This window comes from Pteropus vampyrus, unplaced genomic scaffold (assembly GCF_000151845.1).
Source record: "Pteropus vampyrus isolate Shadow unplaced genomic scaffold, Pvam_2.0 Scaffold50, whole genome shotgun sequence".
Lineage (NCBI taxonomy): Eukaryota > Metazoa > Chordata > Mammalia > Chiroptera > Pteropodidae > Pteropus > Pteropus vampyrus.
The window spans coordinates 2986957-3009973 of NW_011888831.1; the positions used below are offsets into that span (position 1 = coordinate 2986957).

Below are 23017 nucleotides of genomic sequence, written 5' to 3' on the forward strand. Positions count from 1 at the left end.
CCACGGTCCTGAAACCCCCTATCTCCACGGGGCGGGACCCTTTTGGTCCCGCCTTTCTCCGCCTTTCCGCCTATGGACCGGCATGCCGCAACGTACGCGGGGCTCCGCCTGCCTCGACCAATAGGAAGACGAGCAGCTTCACTTTCGTGTGGCTGAAGGATTGTTAGGCGAGGTCCCGCCTCCGCACCTCAGTTCCAGGGGAAGTGCGCGGGAGGGGGCGCCTCCGCCGCAGAGGATATCTGCGCTGGTCCCCACGGCCATGGCTGCACCGTCGGTCACTCTCGGCATCGACCTGGGCACCACGTCTGTGAAGGCGGCCGTGGTGGAGGACGCACCCGGCGACCCATCGGGGTTCGTGGTACTGGCCAGCTGTGTCCGGGCTGCGCGGGCCGAGGTGGCGGCCCAGAGCGCTGCGGCCGGGCCTCAGGTGAGGCAGCGCCCCGGAGCCGCGCAGCCTGCAGGAGCCTCCTGATAACCCTCTTCCTCCTCAAGGAAGTCTTCCTGACTGCTCCAGAGTGCCTGACCTCCGCCTGCCTGCTGCAGCTCCCTGATCTGTTAGGCCTGGTCCCAGCAGCTTTACTACCTGCTGGCACCGATCTCCCACTCTGGCTTCCCTTTAGGAGCCTTGCCCATGGCACTGTATCCGTGCTCTCTGTCCTCCACTTTCTGTACCCTGACCTGCGGGGAGTTCCTCTCCTTTTGTCATGTGGCAGGACCATAGGCCTCCACCTCATTCTTGCCGCTCTCTGTCCCTCACACCTGCCAGTGTCCCCAAATTCAGGATTCAGTTTGTTCCCCAGGGCAAAATTTGGGTTTTCCTCTGGAAATCAGATGCAGAATCAGGCTCAACTAGAGTGGAATGTGGACTGAGGAACTCAAAGATACTTGATTAACAAAAGTCTCACCCTCCTCCCCAAGTCCCTAAAGGCTGAGATATCTTGGAGAAAGAAAGACCTTGGAGAAAAGACAGACATTGAGAGATACCTTGATTAGAAAAAGATCAGATTGATAATTATGCACTACAACTGTTATCTTGTAAAATTTGGTAGTCATACACTACATTACTTGTGAAAGCTACAAGATAGAAATGGAGAATTTCACCACAATGAGCTCTGGTGTGAGATATGGCTTCAGAAAGGATATCAATCCTCAGAGCTGGATTCCATTAATTTTCTGAAAAAGGTAGCTCTACAGTTAATTGAAAATAGAAATGAATATCTAGGAACTTTCTGAGTAACTTCATGTCTTTTCTTCTGGATCTCAGCTTGTTCTTCTCTGAGTTTAAATAGGTGGCCTCTGTGGCCTCTTCTAGCCACAAACCTTGATTTTCTGAGCCAAGCCCCACTCCTAAGAGTTTTGTTTTTCCCAAGCTCTTGCCACATATCTGGACTCAGTTCTTTGGGGTTCAGAGTCCATCTTGCTCGGAAGCATTTTAGAGGATAAAGGTTTCAGGAGCACTTTGCATTTTCACAGAGGCTTTCAAAATTAGTTTGGTTGGAGCATTAGGACATTTTAGAATGATTGTTTCACTTCATGTATTGTGAGATGGAGGCAAAGTCAGCTGCTACTCTGTGAAGGTGAGCAGCAGAGCCAGGATTATAGGAAGTGGGCTTAGGCAGTGCCCTTTTCTCTTAAAATAGGGCCACTTCTTGAACACTACTTTTTCCACTCTCCCCAGCATTCAACAGGCTGTTGTGTGTTTACAGGCACATCCAGTGCACCACACCTGCCTAATGAGGAGTTTAAGGGAGGCCAGTAATAACCCCCCTCGTGTCCCCTACATGCGTGTTGTACTCTGGGACAAACAATATTCCTGTAATTTCATCCATATTGGGATTTCTCAACCATGGCACTGTTGATTTTTTTTTTGAGTTGGAAGGTTCTTTGTTGTGGTGGCCTGTTCTGTGCCTTGTAGGATATTTAGCAGCATCCCTGGCCTCTAACCCACTACATGCCACTACATCCCTCATCCCCAGTTGTGACACCCCAAAATGTTTTCATATGGCCAAATGTCCCCTAGGGGACAAAAATCACTGCTGGGGTGAGAACCACTGATCTGTAGAAATACCCAATGGCTTTGTTCGTTCCTCATGACCATACTTCTTACTCTTTAGAAGTATCATGTACACCATTGTCAAACTTGGCAGCTATGTGGAAGGTCAGGCTTTTAGGTATTTGCAACTAGGGTTTCTAAGGGATGCTCTGTGACTTCTCTTGAGCTATTAATTTTTTCTTCCTGGGCCTTGGTTTCCTCATCCGTAAAAAGGAGTGTGAATGAGGAGGGTTGAATGAATCTATAAGGTTTTTTTCCAAATCTAAAGTCTAGGATTTGGTCTGGATATAGATCAATTAATATTTTGAACCAAGGAATGGGGGCACCTCCTTTCCTGTTACATTATGGGTATACCCATCATCTGTCCTCCATCATATGCACTACTAAAACTCGAACTAACCGCTGAACACTGACGTCTCCTTGACTTCACTCCCATCTGGCCTGTTTCTCTTCTCCAGCATCCCACCCATACATCTCACCCTCCCTGGGCCCATTTTAAACAGCAGCTCCTCTGTCCAGATACACCATCTGATGGCCACATGGGAACTCTTTAAATCAGCACCGTCCAATAGAAATTTGAACCACAAATGTGAGCCACACCTATAATTTTCAATTTTCTAGTAGCCATATTAAAAAAATGTAAAATATAACCAGTGAAATTAATTCTAATTGCATATTTTATTTAACCCAATGTTTCCAACATGTAATAATTAATGTAAAATTATAATGACATTGTGCATTCTTTTTTTTATACTAAATCTGAAATCTGGTCTTTTACACTTATTGCACATCTCAATTCAGGTTAGGCACATGTGACAAATGACTGCATTATTGGAGAGTGCATGTCTAAACAAATGTTTTTTCCCTGCTTCCTTCTTCCTTCCTCTACTCTCTTCTTTCTTCCTTCCTTGGGAGATCGTGCACAGCCACACACCTCCTCTTTGCCTGTCTTTCACTGCCAAGTCAGTTCTGCTGTAGTTTCTCCTATATATAAAGAGTCTCACTGGGATCTCGGGTTGCCTCCACAGGAAAATGCTTTGTGCTCCCTTTTTACTCCTTCTTCTCCGGTTCTATTCCTCTTCACCTTCCTTTTTACTCCTTTGTTCATGCTTATTAGGAGCCAAGAATTGCCCCAGTCCAAGGTCAGCAGGCTGATGGGCCAAGTGAGTGGTTTGTTCCAAGGAGGGGAAGCTGCATCCTCCCCAGGAGGGAAGCAAGGGGTTTGAGGGCGCAGTTTTCAGATGCTTTTCCAAGAACATAAGTTTTTTTCAGTTCCCCAGTGAACATACTAAATTTATTAAGAGCTGAGCTACATTTTTTTCTCATCTGAGTTTTCCTTCTGGGTGTTAAATATAAGTGTGTTTTGTGACTCGAGGTGATTTTCGTGTGGCAGAAACATTTTACTTTGATTGAAATAAAAATGAGTATTCAGTTTTTGAAATTCAAAATGCTAGCTTTTACTTAAGCTTTTAATTTACCTTATAAAGCTTATTTCATTTACGTCTAACACTTAACCATCATTTTGAAGGTCTTTGAATAATACTTAATCCTGTTTTAGTTAATTAAATACCTTAGATGTTTTAAACTGCAGTTACACATTTAATATATTTTTTCTAGGCACTACAGTTGTCCAGCCTAAATCTTTTCAGAATACTTAAATAATTCTTATAAATGTAATAAGTGTATAACTGTGCAAACCTCAAATGTTCTAACATGTTTCAAATCCTTTTACACATATCATGAGATTTAAATTTATAGTAACAAATCTAGATCAGTTACTCAATTTCACATTTTATTTTTTATCTTTTTCTTTGTTTTTGTTTTTTATTTTTTCAATTTCACATTTTAAATTGGAATTACAAAGGTAATCTAGGCCAAATTCTCTTTAACATAGAAATTTACTTAAAATGCCAAATACCCAAAGATTTCTTAAGCACAAATATTAATCACATAGGTATGATTCTTTTAAACACAGATATATTTAATTCTTGATCTTTTCACTCTGAAATTTACCTATTTACCAAGAAAACAATAATGTCACTTGGATTGCTTTCCCAAGTGCATATTTTGTGGTGGCTGCCTTAGCTTATTGAGACTTCTTACTGGTTAGAGGCAACTACTGGGGATGAGGTGGGAACCTGGAGTCATATTCCTGGTCTCTAACAGGGACTTCATAATTTAAAAGAGAAGGTGGTTACGGAATCCAAATTTCTTAGGTTTGAGTCACCTCGTTCCTACTTTGGAACTTAGTCTGTACCTGACACGCATTTGGAGATAGTGCTTGAGTGGATTTAGCATTTCTTTAGCTCTGAGATACCCAATTCATTTTCCCATCTGACTCTGAAGACCTTTGAAGTTTTTTCCAAATCCTGCATATTTTTCATATCCTTGTCTCTTAGGACCATTCGACTCTTATTAATATGCTATTTGATTACATTCTATTTATCTCATAAGTTTGTCTTTCAAAGTTATTCTGCTTAGGGAAGTTTTCAAGGAGGCAGTAAATTGGAAGAAACGGCAAGTCAGGAAAAGATGGTCCTGACTTTGTTGAATTTTTTTTCCATCCCCCGAAATCTGTTTACGCTATTGGTTTCTCTCTGTGTAGCTTCTATCATTGCCCAATTAATCTTCTGAAAACATAGCTCTGATGATGATACTCTTCCATTCAGAAAGCCCCAGGAGCTCCCTATTACCTTTAGAAAGAGCCCCTCGCTCTGGGGCTTGAGGCCAGCTGATTGGACCCTAGCCTCTCCTCTTTTACAGCCTCATCTTCTACCACTTTCTCGTACAGCCCATTCCACTGTTTCTGTGCCCAAGTGTTTCCTGGCCGTCTTCCATGCCTGCCTTTCCTAGGTGGGTTTTTGTTTCTGGGGCCTGGCCCTCAGGTCACTCAGGAAATGTTTGCCAGATGGACGAACTAAAACCCAGGTAAAAGCAAACACTAGAGCTCATCCTAAGGTGCTTTATTCCTTGAGGCCTTTCTTGGCTACATCTTTCCTGCCAGATTCCTCCCTGCTGTGTTCTATCTGTCTCCTATCCCAACACTATGTGCTTTGCAAAAGACTCTTACCTTACCACTCCTTAGAGCATAGTCTGTCTTGTGTTGCCTTGTCCTTCCTGCTGGACTGTAAGTTCTTGTAGGGCAGGGGGAGTGCTTTCTCAGCTGTACCCACCCACAGTGGAGGGCAGAGCCTGGGCTATTTGCTGAACCTAATCTGCAGCAGTGCCTCATCTGTGAAGGGAAGGTGTGGAACTTTGCTCACCATATTCCTACTCCAAGCCCTGCTGGAGGTGGTAGAGAACCCTTAGTCTCACATCGCCTTCCTGAGGCCAGTCGGCACGTGATCCCAGTGGAATTAGCTGGGCAGCCACCACCCAGGAAATCCTTTGAAGCCTCTGTCCACTTCTGCCTGCCTGTCTGTATGTATGCCCTTGCTTGAAATATCTTGTTCTGTTTCTAGGCGCAGGAGCAGGATGTGAATAGAATCATCCAAGCCCTAAACGAATGTCTTGCTGCCCTTCCCCAGCAGCAGCTCCGGAAAGTCTGTGCCATCGGAGTGTCAGGACAGATGCATGGAATCCTGTTTTGGAAAACAGGCCAAGGTATGGAGGGCTCCAGGCATCACATGGTAACAGTGACTGTGGAATGAGAAAAGTGCTGCCAAGAGCTGTCTGTGAAGGATCAGGTTGTCCTGCAGTGAGAAATGCAATGGCACATGCATTTTATGTATATCCTGTCTGGTACAAATATGTAATGAGTAAGTGAACTGTCCACTCACACATTATTAACACATTGGCCAAGAATAGGGAGAGGGAGAAGAGTGAGTTCTCTCTGATTCTCTGTAGTGTTCCATGGAGTGGATTTCCCACAGCTTTCTCTTTCTCTTTCTCTTTATCTGTGTCAGTGTCTCAGAGCATCACTGTCGACAACCAAGAAATTAGTGTAGCTGTAGGAAATGCCAAGACACTGAGGAGATGCCTCTGAATTGGGGTGTAGTTTTTGTTGTTTAACATAACCACAGATATCTTTGATTTTTAAATTCCAGGGCTCAGTTGCTAGCTAAGCATTATTTAGTTGGTTGTCTTATATCAGGAGATCTGTCATAGTGCAGAGGTGGATGATCTTTTCTGTTTGGCCTCCAGGAGGAGAATTAAGCCAGTGAAATAGCAATGAGCACTTTGCATGCCAGGTGCTTGGCTAAGGATGTTACCTGTATGATCTCATCGAACTTTCCCAACACCCTTATGACATAGGTTACATTACTGTCCCCATTGTGCAGATGAAAAGTTGAGATTTGGAGAGGTTAAAATAATAGGCTCAAGGTCATATGGCAGCAAGTAGTGACTCCAGCTTCTGAACCCAGGTATATCTGAATACAGATGCTGAGCTTTTAAAGGGCTCTGGGAGGACCAGAGCTACAGGAAGGCACAATAACTCAGTGAAGGGAGGAACTTCCTAACAGAATGTCCAAGGAAGGATTAGGCTCCTATAGGAAGTTTTATGCTTCTTATTATGGAAAGAATTGAAAAATATTTTTTTAAATAAAAAATTTTATATTGACATAAAAGTAGGCAGAATAGTATTATGAACCGATACGTACACGTTACCCAGCTTCAACATTTTACTGCAGGTGTTTTAAGCAGAGGATGGATGGCTATTTTGGGGAGCTGTAGTTAAGGGGATTTGAATGTTGGATTCACCCCTTCCTGCCTGGAGAGTCAGTGATTCTGATTCCACTGGGCTGAGTGGTGACTTGCTCCTCAGCAGCATGACTGATGCCTAGTGATGCATCATTTGATCGGTCCCCAGAATGGGCTGGGTACCCGTAGAAGCCAGCGAAGGCTCTCTTCCTCCTTCCTGCCCTCTCATCTGCCTGTTGTCAGGCCAGCTGGGGCCTCTGGAGCTGCTTGACTCTAATCAGTAGCAGAAGAAGGCTGATTAGGGTGTTAGAGCTGACCTCTCAGAGGGAGTCTAGGTTGTAAAAGCTTTTTAAACTCCTTAATTTTGCATTAACGAGAATAAATGTCCTTTTAATACTAAAACCCTTCACAAAGAGGATAGCAGAGATCTAATGATTGTGGTCTGGTCACACGCCTTCCTTTCTGCCCATCTCCTGGACTCTGTAACAACCACACAAACCATTGCTCACATTGTTGGAGATAGCTGCTGAATATTTCATTGAGCCAGCCCACATGCCTTCTTGTTTTGTTTTCTGTTTCTGGGAAGGAGGAAAGCCACTGTTTGATGATGATGATACCTGCTTAGCAGAGTTAGGTGAAATCATATTTTGGATCAAGTTGTTCTGTTTTTAATGGCAGTCATAATTCAGTTTGAGTTCAGTACTTTAAATATATAAGGCTCTGTGCTGGGCCCCACGGGAGACATAGAAAGGATTGGTTGAGGCCCTCACTTTCCAGGGCACACTCAAAGCAGTCAGCATAGATGGGCACCAGTAACCTGAGCAGAGAGCTAAGTGCTTCTATGAGGGTACAAGCAAGCCAGTTGGAGGAGAGGAGAGGGAATGACTAGCGTCTTCTGAGAGGCCTGTGGTTATGCCTGTTTCCAGACTCTATTTTCAGGCTCAGTAATAGCAGGAGAGAAGTGAGTATCATAAAACCAAGCTAAAAGGCAAGCAGCACACCGGAGGAAATATTTGCTAGTGTATGGCAGACAGCTCAGGAATGTGGGTACATATAAAGAACTAATAACAAAGAAAGGATAGATAGCCCTGTGGGAAATGGGCAAAGGTTAAGGACAGGGGGTTCTTAGAACAGGAAATACAAATGGCTAATAAGCATATGAAAAGGTGCTCAGTGTCATTCATAATCAGGGACACTCAGATGAAAACAACAATGAGAAATAATTTTTCTCCCACTGGATTGTAAGAAATCAAAATTTGATGATGTCAAGAGTTGGCAAATGGGGTAGAAAGTTAGTTTTTTAAAATACCGCTGTTGATAGTGTCAATCAGCATAGCCATTTTGGAGGGCAATTTGATAGGGCCTGTTAAGAATAAGATAGCTGCTACTAAAAGAAAAAAGATATAGCTGCTATGATTCAACAGCGATGCTACTTGGAATCTGTTCAGGAAAAGTGGTTTAACGTGTGTGCATAAGGAGGCACAATCATGGTTGTTCACTTTACCCTTGTTTATTTTTATTTTATTTTTTTTCCCCTCTTTAATTCCCCCACCAACCCCTGCACCCCCCAACTTCTATCCCTGAGGTAGGGATATTGCCATCTCCCCTTAAGAACTGGATCTCCGAAGGCGAGGCGTCTCCTCCCATGCATTGAAGGCACATATCCAGGGACACCCAGGGCCTGGTGCACCCAGGAGGCCTGGCGCACCTAGGGCCAGGCTCATCTGGGGCCAGGCTTATCCGGGGCCTGGCACATCCGGGGCCTGGCACACCCAGGGTATGGTCCGTGGCTCTACTTGGGATGCGAACCTGGCACCTTCTGTGTGTAAAGCAGACGTGCTAACCACCACACTATGGAGCCACCCCTTACCCTTGTTTATAGTAGTGAAAACTGTGATATTTAATCAAAGGGGAATGGTTAATTAAATAAATGTTGGTGTGTCTATACTGTAGAATGGTATACAGTAGTTAAAAAGAATAAGGTGCATTCATGTATACTGACATGGAAAGAACTGTGGAACATGTTGAATGATAAAGACAACTCCTAGAAAAATAAATACAATATAACGCTATTTGATTTTTGAAAATAGACAAAAACAAAATAAAACAAAACCCAACCCAAATCAACCAAACCAAATAAAATATGCGTAAGTGTAAAAACTTTGGATGGTTACCCAGCGAGTGCTGAGGGTGAGAGGAAGGGGGCTGAGACTCAGGCGGGGATGGTTAAGCTGGCCTTTTGCTTTATCTATAATCTTTGAACATTTTATGTTGAGAATACATTCACTTATCACTTATGTGGTTAAAAAATTAAAAGTATATCAATTTTTATACCCCCCCCCCCAAAAAAAAGAAGAAAGAAAGAAAAAAGGAAAAAATATACCAGGCAAGATTCTGAAATAGGCCACCTAAATTAAATCCTGGTTCTACCACTCAGAACCAACTAGCTAGGTGACCTTTGAGAAAAAATTTTTAACTTCTCCGTTCTTCATTTTTATTGTGTATAAAATGGGGATAATTATCACATATGTTATAAGGCTATTATGTAGATTAAATGAATTAATCTTTTTAAAGTGCTTTGAACAATACCCAGTACATGATAAGAACTCCATATGTTTCATAATACAAACAAAATAAAAATGATCGTCTAAAAATTAAAAAAAAAGAAAAGAGTTTTGGAAGCAAATAAAGGGGTTAAAAAACACTGCAGAGATCTACCTTTAGGGCTGGATGAGCATCCTAGCTTTAAGTTTAGGTAGAAATGTAGTTGTGAGGGTAGACTACTCTGAGGAGGACCCATCTCCACCCTCCCCAGGTGAAACATGATATGCTCAGGTGCATGCATCTATAACATGCTTCCCTGCTCTTCTGGGTAATGGCCAGGTATATTAACAGAGATTGACAAGCTCCCTCAGATCCTTTGCCTGGCTGTTCACTCTATCTGCAACATGTGTCCCCAGATATTCTTATGGCTCACTCTCTTCCTCCATTCAGGTCCCTCCTCACATGTGTCCTCAAAGAGGACTTCCTTGATCACCCTCTAACAGTTTATCATACTATCCCCTTATTCTGCTATGTATTTCTTCAAAGCAACTAAAAGTACCTGGTATTATGTATTTGCTTGTTTGTATTCTATATCTCTAGCATACAAGCTTCATGAAGGCGGTGACTTTTCCTTGTTCACAACTGTAATCTCAGAGACTAGAACCAGTGCCTAATACATATTAGATAATAAATATGTCATTCAATCATGCATGTATGAATGAATGGATGGATGTTTCATGGCCTGAGAGGCAGTTAAATCTCTTTCTTTGGTTCTTAATGAGCAAATTTATAGGAAAATGTATAATGGTCTTGGTTCCCAAATCTGTAGCCTGAGATCAGATACAATCATGAAACAGCTTTATGTGGGGCTTTGCCCTGCTTTGCTTCATGGCAGCACTGTTCAGCAGTGGAGGCCGGAGCCTTGCCTCCATCCATTAGATTTGGAGTGTTCTTGACTGCTGATAACTTTTCTTGACTGTCAACATTCTTTTCCCATTCTGCTGCTGTAGTTGTGTTTATGTTGCTTGGAGGTATGGGAAATATCGCTTATATGAGAAGAGAGAACAACAGATATATAATGGGGTATATTCTCTAAAGGCTGCTGGAAAAACCTTAGACCACAGACAGAATTTAGAAGGTAAAGGTTTATTATCATCATCATTATGATCATAAAACATGAACTGGGTACTTACTATGTGTCAGGTATTGTTCTAAGTGCTTTACATGTGTTAACTCATTTAATGCATACAACTCTAGACTCTGTGTATTATGTATACACACAGCACTCTAACTCTAACTCTAACCCTTCCCTTTGCTACTGGCCTGAGAGTAAAGTCAACACATGGGCAGGAGGAGCCACCAGAATTCAGGAAACAGTTATAAGTGCCCTCTACCATTGGACTTACAGATGCAGTTTCCAACAAGATGCTGAACTAGCTTGACTGATGATTTCTTTCCCCCAAGATGGGTTTCAGAGAAATCATAAGGGAAAAACACCAGGGAAAGGGGAGAACACTTTGAGAAAGCCTGGGGTGATGGGGCTAGTATGTGCGGGCTTGGATCTGGGGCAAGAGGCAGCCAGCCTTGCCTGTGGGAGGATAAATTGGGAGGGAGACCACTGATTCCCCTGGCTTGCCATGGCTTTGAAATAAGCAGCACCTGTCTCCATACCCATAGGAACTCAGGTGTCTTCAGGAATAAAATCAAGGCAGTGGAGAAAAATAGGTGTCCCTGTCCAAACCCCAGGGCTGGTGACCTATGATCTAAGGATCTTCATAATATTGTTTCTTCCTGGAGGGCAGAGGGGAAACCCTGACCTGAGGAGATATTTTGCATGGTGGAGATAGCTTATCTGTGGATCCACCTTAGCATTCTTCTGTCCTCCCCAGCCCTTTGGGGCTGATAGGGACTGAGGTCTGGCTCATTTACACATTGCCTGACAAAGTAACCAATACTCCCAAAGCAAAATGATTTCACAAGCCAGGACAAGAAGATATTTGAAGAGTACAACTGTTTCACAAGAAAAACATCATACTGAGTTATTTAATGGAGATTCTATCAGAAGCAGAACTCTTAGAATGGACAGACTAAGAATTTAAAATTAGGTTGACATAATACTAAAAGATATTAGCAAGGAAACAATAAGAAGAAGACATAAAAAAGAACCAAGCAGAAATATTAGATAAGAAAAATACAATAGTTGAAATAAAGTATGTAATAGATGGGATTAATAGCAGAAATGATAACTTTCAGAACAAATAGAGAATGAAAGGTCAGATTGAGGAAATCTCTCGGAAGGAAGAAAGAAAAGACAAAGAAGTAGAAAATATAAAAGAAAAGCTAAGAAACATTGAGGATTCAAATAGGAGCACTGGCATCTGAATAATAGGAGACCCAAAAAGGGAAAAATAAAAGTGGTAGAGGAGGAAAAAATTTGAAGAATGGAGAAAATTTTTCCATAATTGACAAAATAAAGTATAATGCCCCAGACTGAAAGGGCCCGTAGAATGTCAAAGAAGAGATGGAAGGAAAACCCCAGTTATATCTATTATAGTAAATTTTTAAGGATTTCAGAGACAAAGAAAATTCCAAAAGCTTACCAAGTGAAAGAAGATCCCATGTAAAAGAATTAGAAGCAGATTGATGTTAATTTTTTTTCAACGGCAATATTCTATGTAAAAAGGCAATGGAATAGTATTTTGGTTGTGTATTGCTGTATTACAAACTACCTCCAAACTCAGTGACTAAAACAGTAACTATTTAATCATATTTTGTGAATCTCAGGGCAGAAATTGAGCAGGGCTCAGCTGACTGATCTACTCTATATGGAGTTGATGGAAGATGCTTGGGAGTATTTATCTGGTGGAACGACTGGTCTGGAGGGTTCTGGATGGCTCTACAGAATGCCTGGTGCCTTGATGGGGAAGGCTGGAAGGCTCAGCTCAGCTGGGGATGTTTTGCCAGATGCCTACATATGATTTCTATACAGTCTCTCCAGCCTGGTGGCCTTAGAATAGTGAGACTTCTTACATGGCATCTGGCTTCCCCTGAGTGAGCTCTCCAAGAGGCTCTGGTGGAAGCTGCAAATCTTCTTATACCTGGTCTTGGGAGTCCTAAGATGTCACTCTTGCCATATTTGTTTTGCTCAAGCAAGGCACCAGGTCCAACTCAGATTCTAGGAAAGAAGATTTAGACTCTATTGCTTAATGGGAGGAGAAGCAAGTAATTTGCAGCAATCTACCACAAATCTACAAATGGTGTTTTGAAGTATTGAAGAAAAAGAACTTAGAACCTAGGATATTATAACTGATTAAACTGTAATTCAAATATGAGGATATGAAAAAATATCCTGAGGCAATAGGCCGTCAGATACTTTGCTGCGGAAAGATCTACACTGTTTTGGGTGAAATATTTCAATAAGAGCAGAGAAAAATCCAGAGAGATAAATGAAATAAAGATGGCCAGATTTGTTAGTAAAGTTTGATGTCTGAAAATTAATTAGCTAAGATCAAAGAAAAAGAGAAAATATATCTATAATCATCCAGAATCAAGTCTAGATAATATCGTCATGACGAGGGTTGGAAGGACAGAGATTAAGAGATTTGAGAGTGTACCACAGTTCTTTTCTTAGCTGGGGTTGGGGGAAATATGGTATCAACTTTAAAAAATGAATATAAAGGAACATAGAAGATGTGAGACAAATGGAAGGAGTAAGCGACTTGCCCAGGGTCACATAGCTATTGGTGGCGGGGCCAGGTGCTAAACCCAGGTGCTCTTATAATAGAACCCATGTGTACGAGTGAAGTGTTGTCATGGGTAATAAGGTCTATGCTGTAACCTCACTAGCAGTTATCTCAAGGACATGCTGGTGCTGGCCAGTTGCTCTTTTCTCTGATTTTGGTAATCTCCTTTATTCCAGGCTGTGAATGGACAGAGGGAGGGGCTGCCCCTGTATTCAAGCCCAGAGCTGTGAGCCACCTGGTCACATGGCAAGATGGCCGGTGTAGCAGCGGGTTCCTGGCTTCTCTGCCCCAGCCGGAGTCCCATCTCAATGTGGCCACAGGATTTGGCTGTGCAACTATCTTCTGGCTTTTGAAAAATAGGTACAGACAACTGTTATTTGATTTGGGTGCTGGATTTCCAGAGAAATGAGAGTGGCAAGGGTGCTGTACCTCTAGCCAGTCAGCATCACTCCACATGATGGATTGTCCTTCAGTGAGTGGTCACAAGACCTAGACTTGGTCTAGAACTGCTTCATTTCCCAGAGAACTCTCTATTGTCTTTTCTATTCTAACCCAGAGAGAGAAAGAAGGGGCCAGAGAGGACAAGGGACTTATTGAGGGTCATGTGGTGCTAGGTGGGGCTAGGGCTGCTGAGAACGGCTGATGTCCTGCTTTCCCAGGCAGGGCACATCCTCCCCTGAGTTCCCTCCCCTAATGGAAGCTTTGCTTGGAGCAGCTGGAAGGGCCTCGCCTCAGGAAGTCCATCTGGGGAAGCCATAGCCTGTGGGGTTCTGGCTACCACCCCACTATGCCATATCTAGTCCACGCTGCCCAGAGCTAGGTGCAGCACATGCTTTCAAGTCACTATTAGACCACATTGAACTGTTTTTGGTATGAAACACAGCCCAGAGTTCCTGAAGTCCTATGATGCAGCTGGCACGATCCATGACTATGTGGTTGCCATGCTGTGTGGTTTGCCAAGACCCCTGATGTCAGACCAGAATGCCGCTAGCTGGGGATATTTCAATACCCGGAGCCAAACCTGGAACCTGGAGATGTGAGTATAACCTTATAGGCTGGCCCCAGCTGAAGGGCAGAACCTCTAGAGTAAGCGCTTCAGTAGAGCTTTCCCCTTTGGGAATAGCAGGGGATTCCAAGAGGCCAGGAATCAGGCCAACGCCCCCAGCCTGTTCCAGTCACTGGGCATGGCTGGGCCTGGTGGAAGAGAAGCGCATGGGAGGCTCCTCCACAGTCACTTAGACCGAGAGTGGGCTCCCCAGTTCTCTGACCCAGGCCCAGCCTATAGATTTCAATGAACAACTTTTGCTTTTTAATATATTTTAAAATAAGGTGAAATGAAAGTAGTAGGTATGAGGGATGCCTTTTAAATTCTGTTTAAACAACCATTTGCTTTTTCAGGTCAAGAAGTCCAGTGCCCTATAAGTTCACTTCCTTCAGGGCCCCAATTCTGAGCTCTGTAATAAAACAAAAAGCACCTGATAGTTCAGGTAAAGGAATTTTTAGCATGTTTTATAAAAATGACAGCCCCATGTTCACTAACCCTGAGTGACGAATGCATTTGTTTATTCAGGAGATGGATGGGTTTGACTTTGGTTTGGCCTGTGCTAACCAACTGTGACTTTGCACTGAAACTCTGACTAGCTCTCTCTGCAGAGTGTTTGTGTTCCCTTCAAACACAAGGGGCTGGGTGCCCCATATTATATGCCTCTTACCTAATCTTCTTGATCATCCCTGGTTAAACTGGTCGTTTTCTTCCCCCGGAGGCCAATCCCAAGCTTTTGAAAGCCAGCATTTACTCTAAAAAACTCAAGCCTATTTCTCATGGATTTAAAAAAGCCAAAGAGACCCCTGTGAAAGCACTGGCTCGTACCTTCCCTTCTGTTTGTATCCTATAGTGCTTTCCTTTGCCGAGTTTCCTGGAAACAACAGAAACCAGAAAACCAAGCACCGAGTAAATACACTGTCCCCTTTCGGTTTGCAGACTGAGGGCCTCAGGCTTTCCCACCCATCTGCTCCCTGACATCGCAGAGCCTGCCAGCGAGGCAGGCAGAACTTCCCATGCGTGGTTTGAAATCCCAAAGGGGACACAGGTGGGCGTGGCCTTGGGCGATTTGCAGGCCTCCGTCTATTCCTGTATGACCAAAAGGACAGATGCAGGTAAGTCTTTTGTTTTCTCCTCAGACTTCTACTCTGCGTGAGGGTCCGAGGGGCACATATACCTGGCAGTCTCAGCATCTTGTCGATCATTATTGTATAAATATGAAACATACCCCCATCCCTCCGGGTGAAGCCCCTGGCTTATAGTCCCGCAGGGCCAGTTCTGTCCCTGACCACAGTCTATGCCTTTCCTCCCTAGCTCCAGGTGAGGCAAATGACTCTCTAGTTGGCTGGTTTCTATATAACTCTAAGACCAAGGATATAGATTAGTAGGTTAAGGTTTTTCATATTTTGTGTTTCTCAATGAAAGTTCCATCCCATCTGATCAGAAGTGCCGTCTTTTCTGTTTTTAGTGTAAGAGAATTACAGTTAGATGGAGGCATCAGTCTAGGGCAAGGGTTTAAAAACTACTTAACTTTGCTGGTGGAGTGTGAAAGCAGCCGTAGCCAATACATTAATGAATAGGTATAGCTACATTCCAATAAAACTTTATTTATCGATACTAAAATGTGAATTTCATATAGTTTTCATGTGTCATAAAATATTCTTTTCCTTTTGATTTTTTTTCAACCATTCAAAAATGTAAGAACACGCTAATGGGAATGTAAAATAGTGCAGCCTTTTTGGAAAATAGTCTGGTAGTTCCTCAGAAGTTAAGCATAAAGTTACCATTATGACCTAGCAGTCCTACTCCTAGGTACACACCCAAGAGAACTCAAAGCACACGTCCACACAAAAACTTGTGCACACATGTTCCTAGCAGTATTATTTATACTAGCCCCCAAATAGAAACAACCAAAATGCCCATCAACTAATAAACGGATTCTGCACAGCTAAAATGCCACAACATGTGAGTGAGTGAAGGTGAAAGAAATGAATGAAGCTCATCACAAAAGGCTTCATATTGTATGATTCCATTCCTATGAAATGCTCAGAATAGATAAATCCATAGAGACAGAAAGTAGATTAATTATTGCTGGGGATTGGAAAGGAAGGAGGTGATTGCTAATAGGTATGAGGATTCTTCTTGGAGTGAGGAAAATATTGTAAAATTAGATTGTGGTGATGGTTGTACAACTCTGTGAATATAATAAAAACCCCTGAATTGTGTACTTTAAAGGGGTACATTTTATGGAGAATTTACATGAATTACATCTCAATAAAGCTATTATTACAAAAAAAAATGCAAAGCTGTTCTTAGCTCCTGGGCCATACCAAAAATGATGGTCGGCTAGATGTGGCTTGTGGGCTGTCATTTGCCCATCCTGGGCTAGGGTAGAAGTTGGGCCTGGCTGCCTGAGCAGTGTGGTTGCAGGGTGTGTGCTTCATTTGATCCTCACAGCAGCCTGGCTGAACGGGTCCACTTTGGGAACCCCTCCTTGTTATCAAGGGAACAAGAATTCATTCATTGTACCGGGTTCTTTTTGCCATTACATCTTTTCCTCCATCAGTTAGAACTATTACAATTCAACCCTGAGTTTACAAATTCTGACCAGCACTATCCTCTGTATAGTAGTTTAGTCTTATTTCATTACATTCTTAAGAGAGAATTTCAAGTGATTGGTTTTGTTTTGTTCTTGGTAGTGATTCCTGTTAATTCAAGATTAGCTGAGAGAGAAAGGCAAAATTCTGTCAATTTTTTTTGCACATATATGTGATGAAATTGTTTAAGGTCAAAAAGTTCAAAACCTTTTTCTCCCAAACTTTCAATTAAAATTAATGCCCCAGGAAAATGTGCTAAGTTTATTCTGTGACTTTTAATTTTCCCAGTATACCATCTCTCTCCTTATATCCCTTCATCTTAAAGCGTGAATGTCAGGGAACTCACATAGGCTTTGGAGTCTAGATCTCAGGCCTGGGTTGGAATTTCAGCCTCTCTCTTTCTTCCATCTGGAGTGACCTTGAGCAGTCAGCTTTTCTTCCTGAGCCCTTGTCATCATCCACAGTGTGGGTGATGATGCCGTCTCATGGGGCAGTTGTAGTGATGTACTGGGGTGGTGCCTGTAAGGCCTGGTTCTTTCTTCTTACCCAGTGGTTTTCAAATCTTAGCCTCTTCCCTCCACAGAAGGCTGTCTTGTGCCTGGATGTAAATGTGTTTTCTGTATGGTGAGTGAGAGGCTTGTCAAATGGGGAGAGGGTGAGATTTAGGCTCCTTCACTGAGCTGGTTATAGTCTCTGGTTCCAGGTTGAGGCTGCTTACCTGTGCTCAGCTGTGCCGTGTCCATGGGCACATTTGGTTAGTCCCCCATCACTGACAACTCCATCTGAGGGGACAGGTGAAGATACATTGCTTCTGATTTATAGTCATGGCGAAAGCCTTGATGTGGCAGAAAGTAAATGTCATCGGCTTTCTGAGATTCGTTTTTGCTCTCCTTGCTTCTGACCACTGCCCGCTCCAGTAAGTAGGTGGGGAAGTTGAATGCTGACTTCAGTTAGTTTGGCCCCCACCAGATGGAGAAGAACAGGCTTTTGGTGAGAAATGGAGGAGAAGAGACTCCTGGAACAGTCTGCAGGCTCTGGCAGACTAGAGGATCTGACGATCTAGAGGAGAAAATCGTCCCCTCTTGCTGGGTCTGGGAATTTCCGCCCTGTTCATGGGAGAGGTTAAGAAAAACACCTTGGAAATAAGAAGGAGGTGGAACTCACGGGAAATGAATGAGACCTCTGCAGAGAATAAAACCTTTGGGCTGAGGTCTCACTCTCTGTAAATCCATGTCTATTGCTGTGTAACAGATCACACCAATACTTAGTAACCTAAAACAGCAAACATTTGTTATCTTACACAGTTTCTCTTTTTGTATATGTGCCTGGGTTTGAAATTTACTTTGTAAATATCTGTATTTTAAATAGATGAAATAGTTCCTGAGTCAGGAATCTGGCTGTGGCTGGAAGGTCTGGCTCAAGGTCCCTCATGTGATTGCAATCAAGTGGAAGGTGGGCTGGGACTGCACTCATCTGAAGGTTAACCAGGCCTGGAGGGCCCACTTCTCAGCTCCCTTATGTATCTCCTGGCAGGAGGCCTCAACTCCTTGCCACATGGGCCTTGCCATAGCATTACTCACAACTCAGTAGCCACCTTCTCCCAGAGCAAGTGAGCCAAGGCGGAAGACGCAGTGCCTTTTTATAACCTGGACTCCAGAATCACACAATGTCACTTCTACTTTATTCTCTTCATCAGAAGCAAGTCACTGAGTCCAGCCCACACTCAGGGTGAAGGGAATTAGGATTCCCTCCTGAAAGGAGCAGTGTCAAAGAATTTGCGGACACATTTTTAAAACCAGCACACTCTCCCCCTGCCCTGTTGTGACTTGTGACCTCTGGGTTAGCCCGATAGGCCTAACCTCTGCTTTTCTTGAACCCCAGTTCTCAACATCAGCACTTCGGTTCAGCTAGCAGCCTCCATGCCTTCAGGGTTCCAGCCAGCGCAGACTCCAGACCCTGCAGCTCCAGTCGCCTACTTCCCGTACTTTGACAGGACCTACCTGGCAGTGGCAGCATCACTCAATGGGGGCAATGTGCTGGCCACATTTGTCCACATGCTGGTCCAGTGGATGGCGGATCTAGGTAAGGCTTGACTCACATAGCAGCGTGTTGTCCTTTCTATGTGGCAGTGTTTTGGTGTCCAACATGCTGTTGAAACTTCTAGATTTATGTCTCAGACCCAACCTGGTTCTAGAATGTCCTTTCCTTCCTTAGGGATCTGAGCTTGTAGCCTACCTTCTGATCTTCTGAGCCACCATCACCTACTCTCTTTTTTGAGGGGCACCTTCACCCCTAACCTTAAATGTGGAATATCATGAGTCTCCAAGCTCTCCCCTGCCCCACTATCTTACTTTCTCTGTCAATAAGTCCCTTTGGTTCCTTGCATTTGAGGTTTTCCTTCTGATGACTATAGACTGATGACAACAAAAGAATCAAACACAAATAAGTAAAAAGACTCCCAGTGTTTTACAATATTATAAAATCTTCATAGCATCAATCCTGGTGAGTAGTTCCTGACTCCCTTTCTTGGAAGGGTCCCTGGAGACTCTGATGCCCTCCTGCTCTCTTCTTTAATTTTCAGGGTAGAGTGGATCAGGCCTTCCTCTGGTCTGCATTTACAAGGATACACAGAACCTCCGTCTTCCAGGAGAGGTTCCCTTTCCAAGCACTTAAAGTAGAAATGAAGTTTCTGGTCAGCTGTCCAGGTCAGGAGAAATCATGTTCACCAGGAGCATTGGTTACCTGTAGGAGCTCAAAGTCAGTTCATTGCATGAAATGGGTGACACAGTCTGAAGGCGAGGCACAGGCAGCAGGGAGCCCCTGGGAAGCTCTTAGGGTCAGTCATGCAGACAAATGTCGATGACTCCTGTGGGCCAGGAAGGTCAGGATTTCAGGGGTAGGGGTGGGGGGGTCAGCTCTGCCCTGGCTGGGGTTTCCTTGGGAATGCTTCATTCAAATAACTGAACTTTAATTTTGTTTTGCTTTGCATCAGAAAAGGTTATCAAGATGCAGAACCAATTATCAGAACCTTCTGATAGCTGGGTCTATCAGATAAAGCCCTTTATCTAGATACTGGTTTAACTGGCTTGGGTCTGTCAATTGTCTACTGAGTTGGCCAACGTTTCTCTTTATGCAGAAGTACCTATTTTGAGGAAAAAAGAGTATTTTGAAGGTTAGTATTTTATGTAACTTAAACTTTTATGAAATTTCTACAACTATTTCATTTGATCGCAAACCATAATTGCAAATACAATACAATTTACTCAGATAAAAGATATACATTTATTATCCAGAAAAGGAAATATTAAAGCATAAGATGCAAAAGTAAAACTATTGCTCTATTCATAATAACCTAGATTTGCATTATTGTCCAGAGGTTGGAAAACGGAGTTCTACCCTTGCATGGTAGTTCAGAGCAAGGACTCTGGAGCCTGGTGGCCTGGGTTTGAATCCCAGCTCTGCCACTTCCTATGTGCCTTTGGAGAAATTATTTAACTTCTTTGTGTTTTACTTCCCTTATCTGAAAATGGGGATCATCCTAGAAACTACCTCAAAGGACTGTGAGGATTGAGTTAATATTGTAAAGAACTTAGAATTGAGTCTGGCCCATAGTAAGTGCGATATAACGCTTGTTAAATAAGCATAGTGTGGTAGTTGTAAACCAGGAGAGTGGCTTCGGTTCCCAGTTTTGCCCCTAGGTCATTATGTGGCTTGGGCGAGTCCCTTGCCTTCTGTGTTTTCCCACTCCAATGTTCTGTGTATCTAGGCCCATGGTGTGGACATTTGGCAACTCATAGCAGTTAATCCCACCAATAGATTCAGATAAGGTTGTGAGCCAAGGGATGCAGAGACTGGGCTCGAAGCCAGGTCTCAGGCCTCCAGCTGGTGTATACCTTCCTTCAGGTGCTCCCCAAGGCCTGCGTTGTGGTCCACATGTTTCCCAGTGAAGAACACTTTAACCTTTCCTTAAAAAATATTTTTGAAATTTTATTAAGGCAATACAAACACATTATTATTTTTTTTAAAACTGTAGACTTTATTTGGATTTCAGCAGTTCTTCCTCTAATGTCCTTTTTCTGCTCTAGGATTCAATCCAGGGTACCACATTTCATTTAGTCATCATATCTCCTTAGTCTCCCTGTCTTCCATTCGATTGATCTGTTTTTTTCTTTTTTATTTCCTTTTCTTTTTTTCTCCTATTAGTTTAATGGTTTTACATTTATGTCTATTCTTTTAGAAGTTTCTAACACACTATGTTTCCTAGGATGTGGAGAGACAGTTACTCTTTTACATTGTTGTGTAGTGTAAATTGGTACAACTTCTAAGGAGGGAATGTCATGCGCACATCTTTTGATCTGGCAGTTCCCCTTCAGGACTCCATCCTACAGATTTATATACTTGTACACATGTACTAGGTTATCCACCAAGCACATGCTTTTTCTGAAATTTTAGTAGAATTTATAGAGAGAGAAGAAAGACATATGTTCATTCTGCTGTGTTTAACCAGAATCCTGCTGATGGAATTTTGACTATGATATTTAAATTACTTCTCTCTCTCTAGTTCCTGAGCAGGTATAAGTTGAGTTTGTAAAAGTTAAATGTGCTGCTGATGATACTTCAAAGTGACTCTAGATTAGTGGTTCCCAGCACTGCCCACACACTAGAAATACTTGTGGAGTTTTTAAAATAATGTTCATGTTCTAGTTACACCCACAAAAATGCTGATTATTTGGTCTGGGGGCTGGGTGGGGCCTAAGCATGGCATTTTATAAAGGAGCTTTAGCTGATTTTGTTGTTCTCAAGTGTTACTGGTAAACTCTGGTCTAGAACCTTCTACTCAAAAAGTGTAGTCCTCTGGGCCAGGAGTTCTGGTATACTCTAGGAGCTGATAACAAATGCAGAATCTCAGGGCCCACCCCAGGCATGGGAGTCAGAGGCTGCATTTTAATAAGACCCTTAAGTGATTCCTATGCATATTCAAATGTGAGAAGCACTGGGCTACACTGGTGGTTCTTAACTCCTGAGGAGAGATTGGCCAGACCAGAATCAGCCCCGTGACCCTGGGATTTCTATGACACTGCTAATAAGTAGTCTAGTACAGCCATATGTGTTATGTCCTCGCCCTTGGGACCAAGGGTCCCATAGCTGTGGGATGGTTAGGGCTCACAGCAACACTTACAGGACCTCTCCCTGAAGTCTGGGCTGGGGTGAGAGAGCTGGCTGATCTGGGGTAGAGCATAGGTAGCCAGCCATGTGAGTCTCTGAGCTGGGAAGCAACCAGCTACAGTGAGAAGAAGCAGGTAGTAGACCCATTCTTACCCTTTGGAAATTCTATAGTGCCTCATCCTGCAGCGAGGGGATGTATGAGCTCACACAGGTCTTTTCTGTTCCTGGCAGGCCTGGAGGTTGAAGAGTCCACTGTGTATTCACGCATGATCCAGGCAGCTGTACGGCAGAGAGACACCTGCCTAACCATCACTCCAACAGTGTTGGGCGAAAGGCACCTGCCAGACCAGCTGGCGTCCGTAACCAGAATCTCCTCCTCGGACCTCTCCCTGGGGCATGTGACTCGGGCCTTGTGCCGAGGCATTGTTCAGAACCTACACTCAATGCTTCCATTTCAGCAGCTCAAAGAATGGGGTGTAGAGCGGGTGGTCAGCAGTGGGAGTGCGCTGTCCAGGAACGAGGTGCTGAAGCAAGAGGTGCAGAGGGCTTTCCCTTTCCTAGTGTCCTTTGGGCAGGATGTGGATGCAGCTGTGGGGGCAGCACTGGTCCTGCTCCAAAGAAACCTAAACCAGAAGAAGTCTTAGTCAGACCACTCTTTGGCCAAAGGATTGTTGCAAATTTTATCTAATTAACATATCTGACATGATCTTGGTGTTATCCTTTTCCTGGACAGCTCTGTGGGCAGTTTTTAAACAATGCCTGTTTTCAGGGCACCATCTTGATCAAGAACCTTTCTACAGGGTACACTCTAATAATGCAGCCAGCAGTCACCAAATTGGTGCCTTCTGAAAGAGACTCACTTAGGAGCTGGTTGCAAATGTAAATGTGCAAAAAAAGAAAGAGAGAAAAGGAACAGTAGCCCAGCATCCTGGTCAGCAGGCTCATCTGTGATTCACCTGTAGATAAAGAGAAAATAAATGTGGACTTTAGACACCAAAAAGTCTGGTGGCTCTGGGCTCCAACTAAGGAAAGAAGACTTTCCCACCCCAACACAGACTTGGATTGATTGTTTTTAGGGACATGAAGCCCAGAGTTGGGTCACATGCACTGTTAGAAAAGTCTTTCACTACTGGATTGTCCCACATGGCCCCTTTCCCAATCCTGTTCTTTCCTGGCCACTGGTTAGCTGGGGCAGGGTGAGGTCCAAGGACAGTGAAGCAGGCTGGCTGAG

At 43.5% G+C, this 23017-nt stretch overlaps 1 protein-coding gene across 4 annotated transcripts; it reads left to right on the plus strand.

Moving 5' to 3' along the window:
• Positions 1 to 139: 139 nt before the first annotated feature.
• Positions 140 to 22786, plus strand: SHPK (sedoheptulokinase). Of its 4 annotated transcripts, none has more exons than XM_023530461.1 (8): positions 140 to 427; positions 5581 to 5656; positions 13158 to 13341; positions 13865 to 14017; positions 14963 to 15138; positions 18502 to 18702; positions 19757 to 19792; positions 22018 to 22786. In XM_023530461.1, exons 1-8 carry the CDS (start codon positions 260 to 262, stop codon positions 22428 to 22430), a joined length of 1407 nt encoding a protein of 468 aa, XP_023386229.1. In that variant the 5' UTR covers positions 140 to 259; the 3' UTR covers positions 22431 to 22786. The 4 variants fall into 4 exon arrangements, with proteins under 4 accessions (XP_023386229.1, XP_023386228.1, XP_011358115.1 ...); XM_023530460.1 differs by having other exon boundaries at positions 141 to 427; positions 5515 to 5656; XM_023530462.1 differs by lacking the exon at positions 140 to 427 and adding an exon at positions 4830 to 4981 and having other exon boundaries at positions 5515 to 5656.
• Positions 22787 to 23017: the final 231 nt, after the last annotated feature.